This window comes from Notechis scutatus, chromosome 1, assembly GCF_049901735.1.
Source record: "Notechis scutatus isolate UNSWTSFEM ecotype Mainland chromosome 1, rNotScu1.2, whole genome shotgun sequence".
NCBI classification, from domain to species: domain Eukaryota; kingdom Metazoa; phylum Chordata; class Lepidosauria; order Squamata; family Elapidae; genus Notechis; species Notechis scutatus.
Window position 1 is genome coordinate 327,850,806 of NC_142009.1, and position 18,069 is coordinate 327,868,874.

General features: G+C 44.2%; 1 protein-coding gene across 1 annotated transcript in view; it reads right to left on the reverse strand.

Moving 5' to 3' along the window:
* Positions 1-242: 242 nt before the first annotated feature.
* MYO1F (myosin IF) overlaps positions 243-18,069 on the reverse strand; it is a 95,367-nt gene continuing 77,540 nt past the window's right edge. Inside the window, exons 20-28 of the mRNA XM_026681093.2 lie at positions 17,379-17,493; positions 14,920-15,089; positions 12,890-13,035; positions 11,373-11,519; positions 9,320-9,468; positions 6,132-6,218; positions 3,518-3,731; positions 1,588-1,757; positions 243-666 (exon numbers count right to left, since the gene is read on the reverse strand). Of these exons, the coding sequence (XP_026536878.1) occupies positions 590-666; positions 1,588-1,757; positions 3,518-3,731; positions 6,132-6,218; positions 9,320-9,468; positions 11,373-11,519; positions 12,890-13,035; positions 14,920-15,089; positions 17,379-17,493 (1,275 nt within the window). The 3' untranslated portion in view covers positions 243-589. The remainder of the gene's footprint in view (positions 667-1,587; positions 1,758-3,517; positions 3,732-6,131; positions 6,219-9,319; positions 9,469-11,372; positions 11,520-12,889; positions 13,036-14,919; positions 15,090-17,378; positions 17,494-18,069) is intronic.

Consider the following 18,069-nt stretch of genomic DNA (forward strand, 5'->3'; position numbering starts at 1 on the left):
TTTTTTGAAAAAAAAAAGTGGGGGGTATTAAACTCATGGGATGAAATAATGGAAACGAAGAAAGGCATTTAATAGAATTGCTTTAGTTTAATACCTCTCCTATCGGCAACAGTATGCCAAATTATTCAATTCATCTGGATGCCCCTTCATAAAGCTGACTTTATCAGCCATCGTAATAAACAAGCCCCAACATTTAATACATGCCATATTGAGAAATCAAAGAAGACAGGTGGAATCCTTGTGTTTTAAAATTTGGTATTTTAATTGTCTATAATGCCCGCAACAAGATTGCATCAGGTGTCCAGACCCAGCAAGCAGTACATGCATTCCATACTCAGCTAGTTATTCGAAATATTTCTACATCCTCAATACTTTTCTTAAATAGCACCTGAGCACCTTAAAAGATCATACAAGTGAAGAAAGGTCCTAGGTCAACTCTTCACTGAGGTTCTTAAACAAGGTTGCTGCTTTGAAAAAAGCCATTAAGAAATATCCAGGTAAGAATTTCTTTGTGCTTAGCCCGACTTGCCTCCGGGAAATGGCTAATTTACTCGTTCTTATCTTGCCTGTTTCAGATTGCTATTTCTGTTCAGATCTTCTCTACGTAATTCCCGGGAAAAAGTCCTTCTCTGCCATGGAGACGACCCTTCCACCATCCAGAGCGATCTATAAAATCGACAACAAAAAGCTACATTTAGAGTAGATTTCTTGAAGTTGAGCAGCTGTGGAAGACTTGTGATCTTGAAAAGAAATGTCCTGTTCTTTAAAAATATCTAGAGCTATGACTTTCAGCGTTTGGGAGGAGCACAGAGCACTGTTATCTTCCTACCAAAGTGGTACCTATTTATCTACTCACATTTGCTGTCAGGATTCCGGCAGTTACCCTCATTTAAATCATGAGTCTCGAGCCAAACTTGCAAAACTTAAAAAGGATTTATTGGGTGTTAAACTGTCTAGCACTGCCTGGGTGTAGCGACTCTGAGATACATAATTCATTGTCACCCTTGACCCTGGTTTTCCCCCCACCCCCTGGGGTGTATCGTAATTCATATTCTCCAACGGGACACATCCATAGCCAAGAGTCATCAATCATACTCTCCAGTTAGAATTTTGCCCAGCAGAAACTTTAGTTACCTAGTTACTATCTTGGGAAACATTTATGGAATGCAGTTTTGGTTTGCAAGCTGCTGCACTGCTCCTCCCTCCCTTTCCATTGGCAACTCTTAAAAAGACCATGGAAATATTCTATGAGTTGACATTTGCATGCTTTTGAACTGCTAGATTGGCAGGCAAGTAATGGGAGCTCAGCCTGTCCTCCGTTGCTTGGGTCTTGAACCCAGGCTGTCCAATTTCCAGCTGACAAGTTGAGTATCTTTAACTGCTGAGCCATCGCTCCCCACTAACTTTGCAAATACTCTCACCTTCAACCATTCTCATTTTAAGCTTAAAAACATGTTTATATCAGAATAGAAAGTCCTGGATTCCCACTTACAATATTTCCCAGCCTCAAGTGTGGGGATTTCCATTCCCCTGCTCACAAGAAAAACGATTGGTGAGGTCACCTGGGCCAGAGCGAAGTCCCCTTACCTTCCATCAAGAGATCTATGACATCGCCCACATTGAAACTCAGTTCGTCCACATCCTGACTAAGATAACGGTACAAAGCCCGACAACGTGGTCCAGAAATCTTGGGTTGGGGTTTGGGTCTTCCTGCAGCAGGAGGTGGCCTTTGGCTGATGCTTCTTTTCCTTTGTGTCCTGATACATTGGAGAGAAAAATGAACAAATTGTCCAACACTTCATCCAAGCTTGGTGTATTGCTCTGTCTTAGACCAGCAAGGTTGGGTCACAAATATTTTTGGGTTCAAATGCAATAACCACACCCATGTGACTATTTTAAGGCTTTTTTGGCGCCCTTGATACTCTCTGAACTTGGTTGTTTGCTTGCAAACATTTTATCACCTGACTTGCTAATATCATCAATACACTGATGAGATCATCTAACTGGGTAATGAAACATCTGCAAGCAAACAACCAAACTCAGAGAGCACCAATTATTCCCTAGTTCAACCCTGAGCTACATTCTATTAGTATTTTAAGGTTTCTTTTTCCCAAGGTAGTCCTCATCTTACAACAATTCATTTAGTGACCGAAGTTACAACGGCACTGAAAAAAGTGACTTATGACCATTTTTCACACTTATGACTGTTGCAGCATCCCCATGGACACATAATTTACATTTGGATGCTTGACAATTGACTCACATTTATGATGGTTGCTCACAAATTTCTCACTTAACAACATAAATTTTGGGCTCAACAGTGGTCATTAGTTTAGGACTACCTGTATGAGAAAAGAACATAATAAAATAACATAAAACAGCAATACAAGGATCTTCTAGAATGCTGGAAGCACTTTGGTGGGAAAGTTAACAGTGTTCTGTGTGTCTCAGCATATAGTCATGCTCACCACATGACCACGGAACCATCTTTACACAATGCTGGCTCCTTTGGCTAGGAAATGGGGGTCTATGATAATTTGCCACAACCAACTTGCCATGACTAACTTGCCACAGCCAACTTGCTGTTAGGGATAACATTGTTTACCCTAACTGGTTTGGGTAAAAATAATAAATAAGTTATCATGGTTTGTTGGTTAAAGTGTGTGTAACTTTAACTACAAGAATGTAATTAAGGGTGTGGTTGTAAAAGCACCATAAAAGAAGCAAGTCAATTGCAGCTCTCTCTCTCTGGCTTAATGATCCCTAATTACTGGATGGATTGATGACTGCGTTTTTCCTTACTGGAATGGAGGAGAGAAAGGAGTGTTGATTTCTCAACGGAGAGAAGAGATAATACGGACTGATTTATTGTAAGTAAACTGACATTGACTATTCAACACGGACTTTGCAAATTGAGTATACCCGACTGGACTGACTGAAATGATACATGACTAATGGACCGTTTATTTTGACTATGCTATAATTCCTAATGGAATAAACTATATTTTTGATAGCACAAGCGTATCTGTTTTTTACTGCATGTTAACTAAAATACAAACTTATCTCACACATTTACCTGTCTGCCTATCTGACTACGCTACACATTCTGTTTAGTTTGTTTTCCTTAACACTCGTTGGGGAATTCAGGCTTAACACTTGCCACAGTCAATTCACTGCAGGACAATTCCCTGCGGGACAAGAATTACATTAATATCAAAGAAATAGTGGAACAGAATCATTAAAGATAGGATGCAAAAGGAGGGACAGAATGAAATGTGATTGGCAAAAATTAAAATATTTTAAAATTTACTTTAAATCATTAAATAGAATTGTTAAATTGTCTCACACCAAGCTGTCCCACGGTGAGTTGGCCGTGGTTGAATTGGCAGCGGTGAGTTGGCCGTGGCAATTTGTCCCATTCCGAGGAAACGGAGATGAGCAACTGCCCTCTAGAGTTGGACACCACTGGACAGGGGAGAACTCTTTAGTTTTAAAAAAAAAATAAAGTAGTACATACCCAGCCATGCCCTGGTCAGGGACACTGAGGAACTCCATGTTGTGATCGGGGGGTATCCTGGCCTTTGGCCGGCGTGCCATATTTTGTTTTGGAAGTGCCGTGGCTGGAGGACCTGATTCAGGCCTTTGGGGACTGCAGTAGGTCTGTTCCTGTTGCCTGGTGTTGTAAGGAAGTTGAGTGGCTCCATTCCTGCAGATAACTGATTGGTTTCCTCCTAGAAGTGGTGCAAACAGCTGTCTTACTAACTAAACCATCCACTTTTTACAGACTAATTGTTTGGCAGATAAGCCCCCCTTGCTCCACATTTAGACTCTGTAGGAGATCTGGGATATTTTTTTGTGAAATGTTCTTTTACAGGGGAGTTAATTCTTAAAAGTTTTAGAGATCTCTCAAATTCTTAGAGAGCTTAAGACCATGCAGGCTTAAAATTATCAAGGTATGCAAATATTCTTACTACTGGTTCTGTGGGCATGGCTAGGTAGGAGTGGCTAGGTGGGCGTGGCCATGTGACTGGGTGGGAGTGGCTTCTCTTTTTTTGCAGCACCCCCCTGCCCACGTTCTGTTTGTTTGCCTCCTGGGCCTCAGGGAAGCCTCCTGGGCGAAGCAGTAAGACAGCGAGGGGGACCCTGGCACAGCTGATTGTCAGAACAGCTGATCGTTGGGAGGAAGAAAAAAGAGAAATAGCTGTTTTTTACTACTGGTTCGGCCAAACAGTAGCATGTTTTACTACTGGTTTGCCCGAACCTGGCCGAATTGGTAGAATACCACCACTGCAGTTCACCATATCAGATGAATTTTAGCTGCCAAACTCTCTAAATCGGTGTTTCTCAAACTTGGCAACTTTAAGATGCATGGACTTCAATTACCAGAATTCCCCAGCCAAGAAGAAAATTCTGGGAATTGAAGTCCACGCATCTTAAAGGTGCCAATTTTAAAATCTGCAAGCTTCTCTGAGATACATATTCCTAGAAAGAGATGATACCATTCTTTATATAAATTTAAAAAATCATAGAGGCCAACCACAAGCATCATCATCATCATCACACATCAAGGGTTTAAGTTAATCTCCACAGGAGACATTGACAACAGATTCATAGTGCCTCGGTACGCTTAGGATAGTGTTGACTTTTGAGCCTGCCTTATCTACAATTATTGGTAAAATACATGGTAAAGTCCCCTTGGGGTCCAAATCCACGTAGGATTAGGGTTAGGTCTCCATGAATCCAGAAATCAAGATGGACATCACCAACGGATTCAAAGCCCGTGATTATGCTTAGGAAGGCGCTAACTTTTCGAGTCTGCCTTATCAACCATTACTGGTAAAATACATGGTAAAATCCCTTTGGGGAGCAAATCCACCTAGGCAGTTTCTGTAAGCAACACCAGAATGTTTCCTTCCTACCTTCCTTACAGGATTAGACCAGTAATTTCTTCTAACAACCGATTCTCTGAACTACTTAGAATGTTAATAACCAGTTCTAGCGAATAGGTACGAACTGGTAGAATCCCACCCCGGTTGTAATTATCTTTTGAGGGGGAATCTATCATAACTTTGGTTGCCAAACAGCTGGTTGTATATTGAGGACTACTGTATGATCTCTTGATGGTTTTGCTAGCATATTTTGTATCCCTTCGTCAGTACTTTCTGAATTCCCCTATGCCCAGCTGTTTGCTAAAATTTATGATAAAGGGTGAAACCCCTCCCCTCAAATAAAGTAAATTCAGTTGTGTGTATACCTCCACCATCTTTCCAGTTTTGAAGAGAGCTGAGAGCATCACAAAAAGACCAGGGCTAGATGTTTTAGCTTCTATTATTTGTTCTTGGCATAACCTAATTTGTTTGGTTTGCTTTTTTAACCTACTTTAATAATAGCTGTAGAAGATGACCAGGCTGAGATCGAGGGAGGAGTCAAACATGTCATCACTCATGAGTCCCTTCATGCCCACAAAAGATCTAAATCCAGCCCATCTTGAATTCCTTCTACTCTTATCTCCTGCTAACTCCCCCTGGCTGTCAGTAGTTCAGATTCTTGTAGAGAGTTTACGCTTGCAATAAATCTTTACCCCCATTTGAACTGTCTGGATCTCCTGATTTTCCCAGCATTTGGCAATAGCTTCAGACACCTATTTTTTAAATTTATTTTCAACAACGAAAAAGGAAGCCAACTACCCTAAGTTAGCGATTTGCCTCTGCATACAGTGGAGCCTCGGGTCGCGACCGTAATCTGTTCCTGCACTCCGGTTGCGACCTGATTTGGTTGTGTCCGGAAGTACGACTGACTGCGCATGTGCGCAGTCCAAAAAAAGTTTGGGGAAATCGGTGCAGAAAGGGAATCTTTCTGCACCGATTTTGTTCGCCACCCAATATTTGAATCGTGACCTGATTCAAAAATTGGGTGGATTTTTTGTTTGCCACCCGATTTGGTGGATCCACTGTATTAGTGAGCTCACGTTGGGGACTACAAAGAGGCTAGGTGGTTTGGCTGCAGGTTTTCCATTCCTGGCTAGCCCACATTTTCATTCATTCCTCAGCAAGGTTCTCCAAAGTTCTCCTTACTTCTCTCCTTTATAAGTCCCTCACAACTGTCCTAGAAGCTGAGCACAGTCTTCCTACCTCTTGGAATTGGCGGAGCAGCTCGGGATATTGGTGGGTGTTTGGGAGGACGTCCTCTGCTTTGCTGGATTCCTTTCTTGGTTGGCTCTATAGGATGAGAAAAAAAAAAACACGAAGAAGGGTTGAAGATGGAAGTTCTCTGGTGATATATGTTTTACCTGGCGCTAACCTTTGAGTGCCCAAACAAATACTGTCTCTGCAGAAGCACAGCTTTCTTTGTGTTTTTTTTTGAAAAGTTTTTTTATTTTTTTAAACAAACATACAAAAAAACACAAGCAAAAAACATAAAACCATCTTCAGTTACCTACAGTGTGTCGGTTGGTACTAGTCTCTTGTGCACAATCTCTACAGTCATTCCTTTCTAATTATTTTTTAATCCTCATATTATGTATAAGTTATATATATTTCTGATATAATCATTGTTAATTGTTTAATAGACTGTTACTTGCATTTCCTCATTTTATATGAGCAAATCCCCATTTTAACTTAGCCTACTTTATAACATTCATTTCACCATCACCATTTATTCAATCATATTTTATCCTTACAGTACTTTATCTCTAACGATTCTATTATACTTATATTATGAGAATTATAAAATATTTCACTTCCGTGTTTTATTGTCTAACCATTGATAAAATAAGTCCCATATTTTATGAAATTGTTTATCTTCTTGCTCTCTAATTTCAAATGTCAGTTTACTCATTTCTGTGCAGTCCATAATTTTCTTGATAACTTCCTCCTCCATTGGAATTTTCTCGTTTTTCCAGTTTTTAGCAAATACAATTCTAGCCGCTGTTAAAACATTGACTATCAAATATATCATTTCTCTGCTGTATATTTCAGGTATAATACCCAATAAAAATATATATCTGGTTTAAAGTCTATATGTTTCTTTGTCATTTTTTCCAACCATGTGTGGATTTTAGTCCAGTATCTTCTAGCCTCTGCACATGTTTTCTATATGGGCAACCAACCAGTGATTTGAGGCCAACAAGTGAAAAAAGGTTTTCAAGTACTTTAGGTATACAGCTAGTCCTCGACTTACAGCCACAACTGGCAACAGAATTTCTGTTGCTCAGCAAAGTGATGGTTAAGTGAGTTACACTCAATATTACGACCTTTTCTGCCACAGTTGTTAAGGGAATCCCTGCAATTGTTTAGTAAATCATGCCATTATTATTAAGCAAATTTGGCATTCCCCATGGCCTTTGTTTGTTGCAAGCTGGCTGGGATGGTCGCAAGTGATGATCGCATGACCTCGGGGCACTGCAACCCTCATCAAAACATGCCGTTTGCCAAGTGTACACATTTTGATCATTTTGACCCTGGGTATGGTGCCGCGGTTGTAAATACGAAGACTGGTTGTAAGTCACTTTTTTCAATGCTGTCTTAACTTCAAATGGTCGTTAAATGAGTGGACTACCTGTGTCTCTAAAGACATACATGACCATAGGGCTAGACTGTGTCAAGCCCGAAATTGACAAGCGTAGCCATTTTATTTAGCCTTATTATATATTCCTTTTCTCTCTCTTTGCTGGCTACGGGGCAAAGGGTTTCGGGCTTGCCACATTTCTAAGGTGGGAGGAGTGGAGATAGAGAGAGTTGTTTAGGCTAGGTGGTTCTTCTTCCCATGGGAACAAGAGCTGACCCTGCTGAGACCTGGAGGTGGAGATTGATGACACCAGGAAACGTTGATTTACTTCTATTGGGGAATGTGACTTTTGGGGGCTTTTTCTAACTTCCAGTACTATGTGATGTAATTCCGGGAATTACAACAGACTTTGCCAATTTGATGCTTTCCTAAATAAAAGAAATTGTTTTGGAAGATGGACTTTGCTTTTTTTTTCTTTTTAAATGGATTTCGTCACTTGGAAACCTGACATTATTCCGGATCTGACACAACCTGTTTATGAGACTATTACTGCAACTATTTCTGCTCACAACAGAAGTAACAAGGAGAACACACTCCCCTTCATGAGACAATGCCACCTTTCTGCATTTATTGTACAATAGCTACCTGGATCGTTGGTTAAAGTATATCGTTTGAATATTTGTACTCAGGGGTGGGCTTCAAAATTTTTAGCAACGGGTTCTCTGCCTGGTTGCTGGGTGGGCGTGGTCATGGTGGGTGTGGCCTAGTCGGCCTCCTACATCATGGCGGGGGGGGGTTGCCCTTCCTGGGCTCTGGAGGCTTTCCTCGAGCCACTGGGAGGGTGAAAATGGCCTTCCCCGGGCATTGGAGGCTCTCTGGAAGCCAGAAACGGGCTCGTTTCCAGCCTTCCCGAACTTCCAGGAGGCCTCCTTGAGCCTCCGTACGCGGCCTGCACTTACGTGCATCTCAAATGGGCCGCATGGAGACACCTGGGGGGGGGATGGGTGGGGCCAGCCAGGGGTGGAATTTGGGGGTTCTCCAAACTGCACAGAATCTTAGCTAGAGGATCTCCCGAACCCCTGCAAATCCCCAAGCAGCCCACCCTTGTTTGTACTCTTCCCCAAAAGCAACTTCCCCCTGAGATGGGAGCACTCCTTTGAAACCTCGGCCTCTCTCACCCTGCCTTCTCCCAGGAGAAGTCAAACCAAGGCATTATTAATGCTGGAAGAGTGCCAGAAGAGATTCAGCTGGCCAGGTTCCTTCAACCTCTGAATTGGCCCGCTCCTGTTGACCTCCCAGACAAGACCCATAATAGTAATAGCAATAGCACTTAGACTTATCTAATGCTTCACAGCACTTTATAGCCCTCTCTAAGCCTTATAGTGACTGTTTTCTAATATGATTTGATTGCTTATTGTACCCCATGACTATCATTAAGTGTTGTACTTTATGATTCTTGACGAATGTATCTTTTCTTTTATATACACTGAGAGCATTTGTACCAAGACAAATTCCTTGTGTATCCAATCATACTTAGCCAATAAAGAATTCTATTCTATTCTACTCTACTCTACTCTACTCTACTCTACTCTACTCTACTCTACTCTACTCTACTCTAACGGTTTTACAGAGTGAGCCTATTGCCCCCAACAATTTGGGTCCTCATTTTATCCATCTCAGAAGGACGGAAGGCTGAGTCAACCTTGAGCCCGGTGGGATTTGAATTGCCAAACTGCAGTCAGTCAGCAGAAGTAGCCTGCAGTACTACACTCTAACCACTGCGCCACCATGGCTCATGTCATAAGCCACTTACTGGAATTCTTAGGCAGCCCACTTCCAATGCAGACACAGAGATTTTTTCCGGATGATTTGAGATAAGCCACGTTGTTTGGACCATTCATAAAGGTCACCGCCCGGGAGCCGCCTCCGCCCCAGCCTTCCTTCTTCACACGGAATTGTAGTCTGAAATGAAGGAAGAGGAAGACAATCCAGGTTACAACACTTAAGGTTTGCCGTGGTCTTCACATCTAGCCTCAAAACCCTTCTAATTCTATATTTGGGAACTGCCTGAGCTACCTTTGGTGCTTTCATCCAGGAGAGCCAAAATGGACCATAGCTCCATTTTGCCTGTCGGCAGGATGAGCTTCGAGGACAGCAAAAAAGAGTGACTTGATTATGCAAATCAGAATTAAGCCACTGTCACCTGAGATGGCAAAGGCCAAAAAACCACAGCATTAAAAGGAGATTACACAGATTTATGGATGAGTTGGCCATAAGTGATTAGCAATCAACATTATTTATGTACAGATAGTCCTCAACTTACAACCATTCATTGAATGACCGGTTGAAGTTACAACTGTATTGAAGAAAGAGACTTATGACTGTTGTGGCCTGCCTGTGGCTTGCGGAGCTGGCAGCAGAGTTGGATAGGGAGGAGGTTGGGGAGGAAGCTGGGGCAGTCCTGGAGGCTGAGGAAGGCTCGGACGAGGGCTCTGCATCAGAGGCAGAGATGGGGCCAAGGCAGGCTGGCAGTCATCATTTGCCTTCAGGCTCAGACAGCAGTGAGGTGTGGGAGAATTTTGAACATATGACCATGGGGTTGCTTCAATGGGCGTAAGTGTGAAAAATGGTCATAATGTGTCTCTTTTTTCAGTGCCATTTCAACTTTGAGGGAACAAATGGTTGTAAGCTGACGATATGTGTGAGAGAAAGAGGGTGAAGACAGCCGCTTCCTAATAAGTCACAGAGTAATTGTAGGCAGACAGTGGAGTCTGCCATTTGGCAAGACTTTGTCGATAGGTATAATAATAGTAAAAAAGAGCTCGGCTTGGACGAATAACCACGTGCCATTCTTGGTTTTGGGCCTGACACACAGGGGGGCTTCTTCCTTCCTTCCTTCCTTCCTTCCTTCCTTCCTTCCTTCCTTCCTTCCTTCCTTCCTTCCTTCCTTCCTTCCTTCCTTCCTTCCTTCCTTCCTTCCTTCCTTCCTTCCTTCCTCACTTCCAATCCAGCCAAAAAAGCTAATGCAATCCTAAGTTGCATTAACAGAGGGATACAATCGAGATCATGCGAGGGACTAATACCACTCCGTAAAGCCTTAATAAGACCACACCTAGAGTCCTGCATCCAGTTTTGGTCACCACACTGTAAAAAAAGATGTTGAGACTCTAGAAAAAGTGCAGAGAAAAGCAACCAGGATGATTAGGGGACTGGAGACTAAAACATATGAAGAACGGTTACAGGAACTGGGCTTGGCTAGTCTAGTGAAGAGAAGGACCAGGGGAGACATGATAGCAATCTTCCAATATTTGAGGGGCTGCCACAGAGAGGAGTGGGCCAAGCTATTTTCTAAAATACCTGAAGGCCAGACAAGGATGGAAACTGAACAAGGACAGATTCAACCTGGAAGTAAGAAGAAACTTTCTGACAGTGAGAAAATCAACCCGTGGAACAGAAGTTGCCCTCGGAAGTTGTGGGAGCGTCATCAATTGAGACCTTCAAGAAGAGATTGGACTGCCATTTGTCAGAAATGGTGTAGGGTCTCCTGCTTGGGCGGCGGGTTGGATTAGATGATCTATAAGGTCCCTTCCAACTCTGATTATCTGTTATCACTTGCTCAGATTACTACACAATGGTTTTCAGCAGAACCTGAAGACCGCTGAATCTGTAGCTAAGTGAATGGCAGGAAAAAAAACGGGTGGTGGGGAACTACCAAGCACACTTCCGGCTCACGGTTGCTGTGGGAAACGGCAGTGAATGAGAAGCTGAGGGAGGTTTTAAATTGTTTCCCATTGTCGAGGCAGCAAACTGTTTTTGCTCTGAGCTAATACATTAGGTTTCCAAGCCAACCCTCTTAGTCTGCTCACGTGTCACTGAAATGGAGCTGGAGCTTTCCTCGGGTGGCTTCTTCATAGCGTTTGCATAGCAGGCTAATGACTTCTGTCTTGAAGATGGATTCCAGGAGCGTATCTGCCTCGGCTTCGTGGAGGATGAAGAAATCATCCTGTTTCGTGCTGGGGGGGAAAGAATCAGGAGGGGAAAAGAAAAAACAAAAGGAAAAGATGTCAGTTTTCTGGAAAGAAGGACAGATGCCCCAGACCCCACAGGAGCCTCAAATAACGCTTGCGCCAAAGAGGGACCTCAGGCAGGGTGGTTTGGCTTGCAAGGACTGGCAACTGCAAAAATCCCTTTTCACTCTTAAGTTTATTTCTAGTCCTTTGGCCCATTTAATGTGTTGTGGCTGTTAAGAGTCTGGAAGAAGCAGCTGAGCCTTTGGGCTTTGCAACTAGGGGGGAAATCACCAACCAAAAGAGCTGCCAGAGGGAACACATCCCAGCTTTGATCTTGGATGGAGGGGTGGCACTTCCCCATTCAAGAGTGGCATGTAAGATGGGGATCTTCCTGCACTCAAGGCTCCTGTTCAATAACCAGGGGACAGCTATTGACCAGAAACAATTTTGCCCTGCTTTATTTGTTGTGCCAGTTGGGCCCTTCCCTCTATGTCGCTATCCATAATTCCTTGACAGTTTAGGTCAGTGTTTCTCAATGGTTGCAGGAACTGGGCCTGGCTAGTCTAGTGAAGAGAAGGACCAGGGGAGACATGATAGCAGTGATCCAATATTTTAGGGCCTGCCACAGAGAAGAAGGGGTCAAGCTATTTTTCCAAAGCACCTGAAGGCCAGACAAGGAACAATGGATGGAAACTGAACAAGGAGAGATTCAACCTGGAAATAAGGAGAAATGTTCTGACAGTGAGAACAATCAACCCATGGAACAGAAGTTGCTTTTGGAAGTTGTGGGAACTTTATCACTGGAAGCTTTCAAGAAGAGACTAGACTGCTAATCTGTCAGAAATGGTGTAGGGTCTCCTACTTGGGCGGGGGGGTTGGACTAGATGCCATACAAGGTCCCTTCCAACTCTGTTAATCTGTTAATTTCTGCTTGAGTTTATGTGGACTTCCAACTCCCAGAATTCCCCAGCCAGCATGTTGAAATCCACACATCTTCAAGCTCTCAAGGTAGAAAAACACCAGTTTGGGAGATGGAGAAGTGGCTGGATGGTTGGATGGGCTGGTGTTCCTCCAACATTAAGAATGGCAAGGGGGGGGCTAGGGTTGTCCATGGGGGCATTTTAAGAGTCAAAATGATGGCTGTGAGCACATGAGTGAAGCTTTTCCACATGTGTCACATGGAGGATTTCAACCCCATGGCCTTTTTAAACACACCTGCTGAGGTTTCTCTAGCAAAAGCCACTTGATGCTGCGGCCTTGGTGCAGAGGTATCGAAACGTGACAATTTTAAGACTTGTGGACTTCAACTTCCACAAGTCTTAAAATTGCCAAGTTTGGAGACCCCTGTTTTACAGGATGGGAATGCAGCTCACCTGAGAGAGACCTGATTGACTCTTTGGACTTCCAGTTTCTTCTTCAGCACCTCCCGGATCTGGCCTTTCTCAGGCCCCTTTTTCACCTTCTCTCGGCCAATCAGGTACAGGTGTTTGGGGGTTAAGATTAAGTCCCTCTTGATGGACTGCGCAGATAAAAAATAAGAGGCAGAAGTTTTACAGCTGGTAATCTGCTCAAAAAAATTCCTTTGGTGTTTTTTTAAACAACAACCAAATTTCAGAAAAAAATATAAAATACAAAGAAGCAGAAAAAATGGTTTCAAGGGAAAAAGAGGGAAAGCAAAGAAAAAGCAAAATTAGGGGTAAAGACGAGAAGAAAAAAGGAAAGCACAGGTAGTCCTTAAAGTTTAGTGACAGTTTGATGTTACAATGGCACTAAAAATGGACTTATGATGTCAATTCACACTTATGACAGTTGCAGTCATGATCAAAATTTGGACATTTGGCAACTGGCATGTACTTTTGACAGTTGCACTGTTCTGGTGGTCATGTGATCACCATTTGTAACCTTTCCCATCTGGCTTCTGACAAGCAATGGGGGGAAGGTAGATTCACTTAATGGCTGCATGATTTGCTTAATAACTGTAGTGATGACTATGGCAAAAAGGTCATAAAATGGGGTAGAACTCATTTAACAACTGCCTTACTTAAATAGAAACTTGAGGTTCAATTGTGCTCATAAGCTGAGAACTATCGGAATAGAAAAAAAATAAGGTCTTCAGTACTGATAGAAGCATAAAATATAATAACCATTTCAACTTGGTCAGCCTGGCTGTCTACACTTCCTTTCAAGCTTGCTGCCAGCTGCCATGGAAACGGAGGTGGGGAGCAATGGGTATTTGGGAGGGGAAGCACGCAGGTGGTGTGAGATGAATTTCTGAGAAGCAATGGGTTATTTAACATCTTCAAAGCCAACCATTCTGGGATAGGCATGCGCGAAGAAGGATTGGTACACCTAGACTGGAGATGTTCCCAAAACATCTTCCTGGCTGACATCTGGTAGCTTGGCTACTGAGGGTGGGTGAGCTCTGGGGTTATTTTCAATTTGTCTTTTCATGAGAATTTACCTCAGACCTTGCCTGGGCTTTTGCTGCAATCCATTTTTTAAAAAAAAGTACCTTAAAGGTACTTTTAAAGAAAAGTACCTTTTCTCTGACTCTATGGAGTTGTCATGCCCCTGTCGGAATCTGACTCAGAGTGGGAAGCCGAATAGCTGACAAGGAGTGGGAGTGTGGCTCCGTTGGCTGTGGAAGAAACTGGGGAAGGGCAAAGTCCGGCTGGGCAGAACAGGGGAGAGGTAGCGTAAGGCAGAGGGAATTCAGAGGAAGACCCAGGCCTACCCACTTTTCATCCTAGGGCACGCAGGGAGGAACGGAGAAGGGAGCAACGTGAGTTGCATGGCTTACGGGGGAGGAAAGGGCCCTGATTCCCTTTATTAGCTGCAGCTGGGAACACAGTGTATAAAAGATGAAGCTGCGCACAGCAAGTTGTTGGCAGCAAATGTGAATTTATCTAGTATCATCGTGGCTTATCTGTGTTCCTGGCATCTTCCCAACTGTGTGAGTTTTGCCCTGCTTTCAAGTCTGAAATTCCTTCTCCTGCCCTGTCAAGTTAATTACTTCAGTTTGGTTTGTTTGGATTTTTTAGTTACAGTTTGTATGTACCTTGTTTTGGACTGAATTTTCTACAGTTAAAGGCTGTTCCTGGGAGAGTTTTTCTCCAGCCGAAGGTAAAGTTGGAGATAATAAAGGGACTCTTATTGCTTATTTGACTGTGTTGCCTTTGTGCTATGCCCCAGGTCATCACAGGAGTCAAGGGTTTTCTTTCCTAGAGATTGATCAGGGGCAGCCCTGATATGTACTCTGAAAAGAAAGTTTGTGAAGCTGTTTCAACAATTTTAAACTCTTTGACAAAGGCCAAGAATTCTTCTAGGTTTTGGAAAAAGAGGTCGGTATTGGAAGACAGCTTTTGGTTCTTCACCTCATGGTGGAAGATCAACTCCATCTTACCTTAAACCGCCTGTCGTACTTGGTGACTGAATCGGCAAAATCGATTCTCTCCCTTCTGCCCAAAAACTGGCGCAGTTCTGGTTTGTCTTCCATGCCCAGATAATCACCCACGAAATTCCGGTTGATGCTGTTTCGTCGTCTCTCTTTGAAGTTGTACAGGATATGGGATGCTTCATGGAGAAGGGATAACAAAGGCAAGAGCAAATAGTGACGTGCGGTAGACATTGGTGGTTATGACTGATAATAATATTACTGATTAGTAACACGAGGGAAGTGTGCAGTTCAAAAATGTGAAAAGTAAATAAATATTTGTTATAAACAAATATTTGAATCTCACTTGCAGTTACTATCTTACATAGAAGATAGAATCATAGGGCTGGAAGGGACTTGGGGGGGGGGGTGTCTTCTAGTCCAGTGGCCCCCCATCCGTTGGGGCCACAGGGATGGTTCCACGGAGAGAGGTTTTTCGATAGATCAGTGGGGGGTGGTTTTGCATACTGCCAGTATTCCATGGATGGGGCTTCATTTGTTTGTGTGACCCACTTTCTGGCATGCCATGGACAGATGTCGGTTCATGGATTGTGGGTTGGGGACCCCCTGTTCTAATCCATCCCCTTCAGGGGTGGGCTGTTGGGGGTTTGCAGGGGTTCAGGAGAACCCCCAAATCCCACTCCTGGCTGGCCCCGCCCACCCCACCCCGTCCCTCCTATGAGTCCCCATGTGGCCCATTTTGGATGCAGGTAAGCGCAGGGTGTGCACAGAGGCTGAGGGAGGGTGAAAAATGGGCCTCCCAGAAGTTTGGGAAGACCGGAAATGGGCCCCTTTCCGGCTTCCAGAGATCCTCCAGAGTCCGGGGAGGCCATTTTTGCCCTCCCAGAGCAGTGGTGGGATTCAATTTTTTTTTACTACCGGTTCTGTGGGCGTGGCTTGGTGGGCGTGGCAGGGGAAGGATACTGTAAAATCTCCAGTCAGAGGTGGTGTTTGCTGGTACTCAAAATTACCGCTGCTGGTTCTCCAGAACTGGTCAGAACCTGCTGAATACCACCTCTGTCCCAGAGGCTTGAGGAAATCCTCCAGAGCCCGGGGAGGGCAAGACACGCCCCTGCCATGGTGCAGGAGACCGATTAGGCCACGCCCACCATGGCCACACCCACCCAGCAATTGGGCAGAGAACCCTTTGCTAAATTTTTTGAAGCCCACCCCGATCCCCTTGCTCAAAGCAGGCAACCCTATAACAATAGCAATAGCACTCAAACTTCTATATCGCTTCACAGTGCTTTTACAGCCCTCCCTATGTGATTTTACAGAGTCAGCATAATTTCCCCCAACAATCTAGGTCCTCCTTTTACCCACCTTGGAAGGATGGAAGGCTGAGTCAACCTTGAGCCTGGTGAGATTCGAACTGCCAAGTTGCAGGCAGCCAGCAGTCAACTGAAGTAGCCTGCAGTACTGCATTCTAACCACTGCGCCACCACAGCTCTTATACCAGGGGTGTCCAACCTTGACAACTTTAAGACTTGTGGACTTCAACTCCCAGAATTCCTCAGCCAGCAAAGCTGGCTGAGGAATTCTGGGAGTTGAAGTCCACAAGTCTTAAAGTTGCCAAGGTTGGACACCCCTGTCTTATACCATCCTGGACAAATGGTTCTACTTTTGAAAATCTCCAAAATAGAAGTTGGAAATTTCTCCTTACTTCAAGATTGGATCTCTGTTTTACAAGCCTTCGCTCACTTCTTCTTGTCCTGCCCTCTGGTGGCTTAGAGAATGTCAAAGGCAGCCCCTCAAGAATTGGAAGGTAGTTGTCACGTCCCCCTAATTCTCCTCTTCAATAGGCTAGGCGTACCTAGCTCCCTCAAGCGTTGATCATACTATTTAGCCTCCAGTCCCTTAGTCATCTTTGTGGCTCTTCTCTACACCATTTCTAGAGACAGCATCTTTTTTTGTCAGGGGTGGGCCTCAAAAAATTTAGCAATGGCTTCTCTGCCCGGTTGCTGGGTGGGCGTGGCCAAGTTGGCCTCCTGCACCATGGCGGGGGGGAGTTTTTGTCTTCCCTGGACTCCGGAGGCTTTCCTCGAGCCTCTGGGAGGGTAAAAACAGCCTCCCCGGGCTCCAGAGGCTCTCTGGAAGCTGGAAATGGGCCCATTTCCGGCCTTTCTGAACTTCTAGGAGGCCCGTTTTTTGCCCTCCCTGGGCCTCCATGCACACTCTGCATTTACCTGCATCCAAATCAGGCCGCATGGGGACTCCTGGGAGAGGCAGGGTGAGGTGGGTGGGGCCAGCCAGGAGTGGGATTTGGGGGCTTTCCGAACTGCACAGAATCTCCGCTAACCCCTTCGAACCCCCAGCAGACCAGCCCTGTTTTTTGTAACACAGTGAGCAGAACTGGACACAGTATTGCAGGTGTGGCCTCAACTAGTGGGGTACCATCATGTCCTGAGAACAAGGACCCCCCCTCCTACCTTCTTCTCGCATCTGCTCATACTTCCTGATGGCGATGTGACGGCGCCACGCTTTCTGGATGACCCGGGCGTACCCATCAAACTTCCGTTCCCGCATCTCCTCTAGGAGGAAGAGCTGGCAGCAAAAAGAAGAACAACAACATCAAATGAAGGCGGGAGGAAGAGAAGGGGGGAAAAAAACCTTGCATTTATTCTCTACCAGTCCTACCAGTTAGGCTTAGACCAAGGACACAACTCCAGAGGAAGGATAAAACTACTTGTATTGAAATGGCTATGATAACACAGTCTTGCAACCTGGATTGTGCTATCCCCTCCCTTCATATGTGAATTAGGGAGATGACCCTTTCCAAATATTATCTGCCTGTTGTGGACTTAAGATATGAGGGGTCCTTGGTGTTCTCTGAGCTTGGTTGTTTTTCTGCATACGTTTAATTACCTAAAATTACCTAGGTAACATCACTAATGCTGAGCTACAAATACAGATAGTCCTCGACTTAAAATAATTCATTTGGTGATCGTTCGAAGTATCAACCTCACTGAAAAAATTGCTTATGACCATTTATCACACAACGGTTGCAGCAACCCTATGGTCACATGATCAAAATTTAGATCCTTGGCAGTTCATATTTATGACGGCTACAGTGTCCCAGGGCCACTGTAATCCTTTTTTGCGTCCTTCTGACAAGCAAAG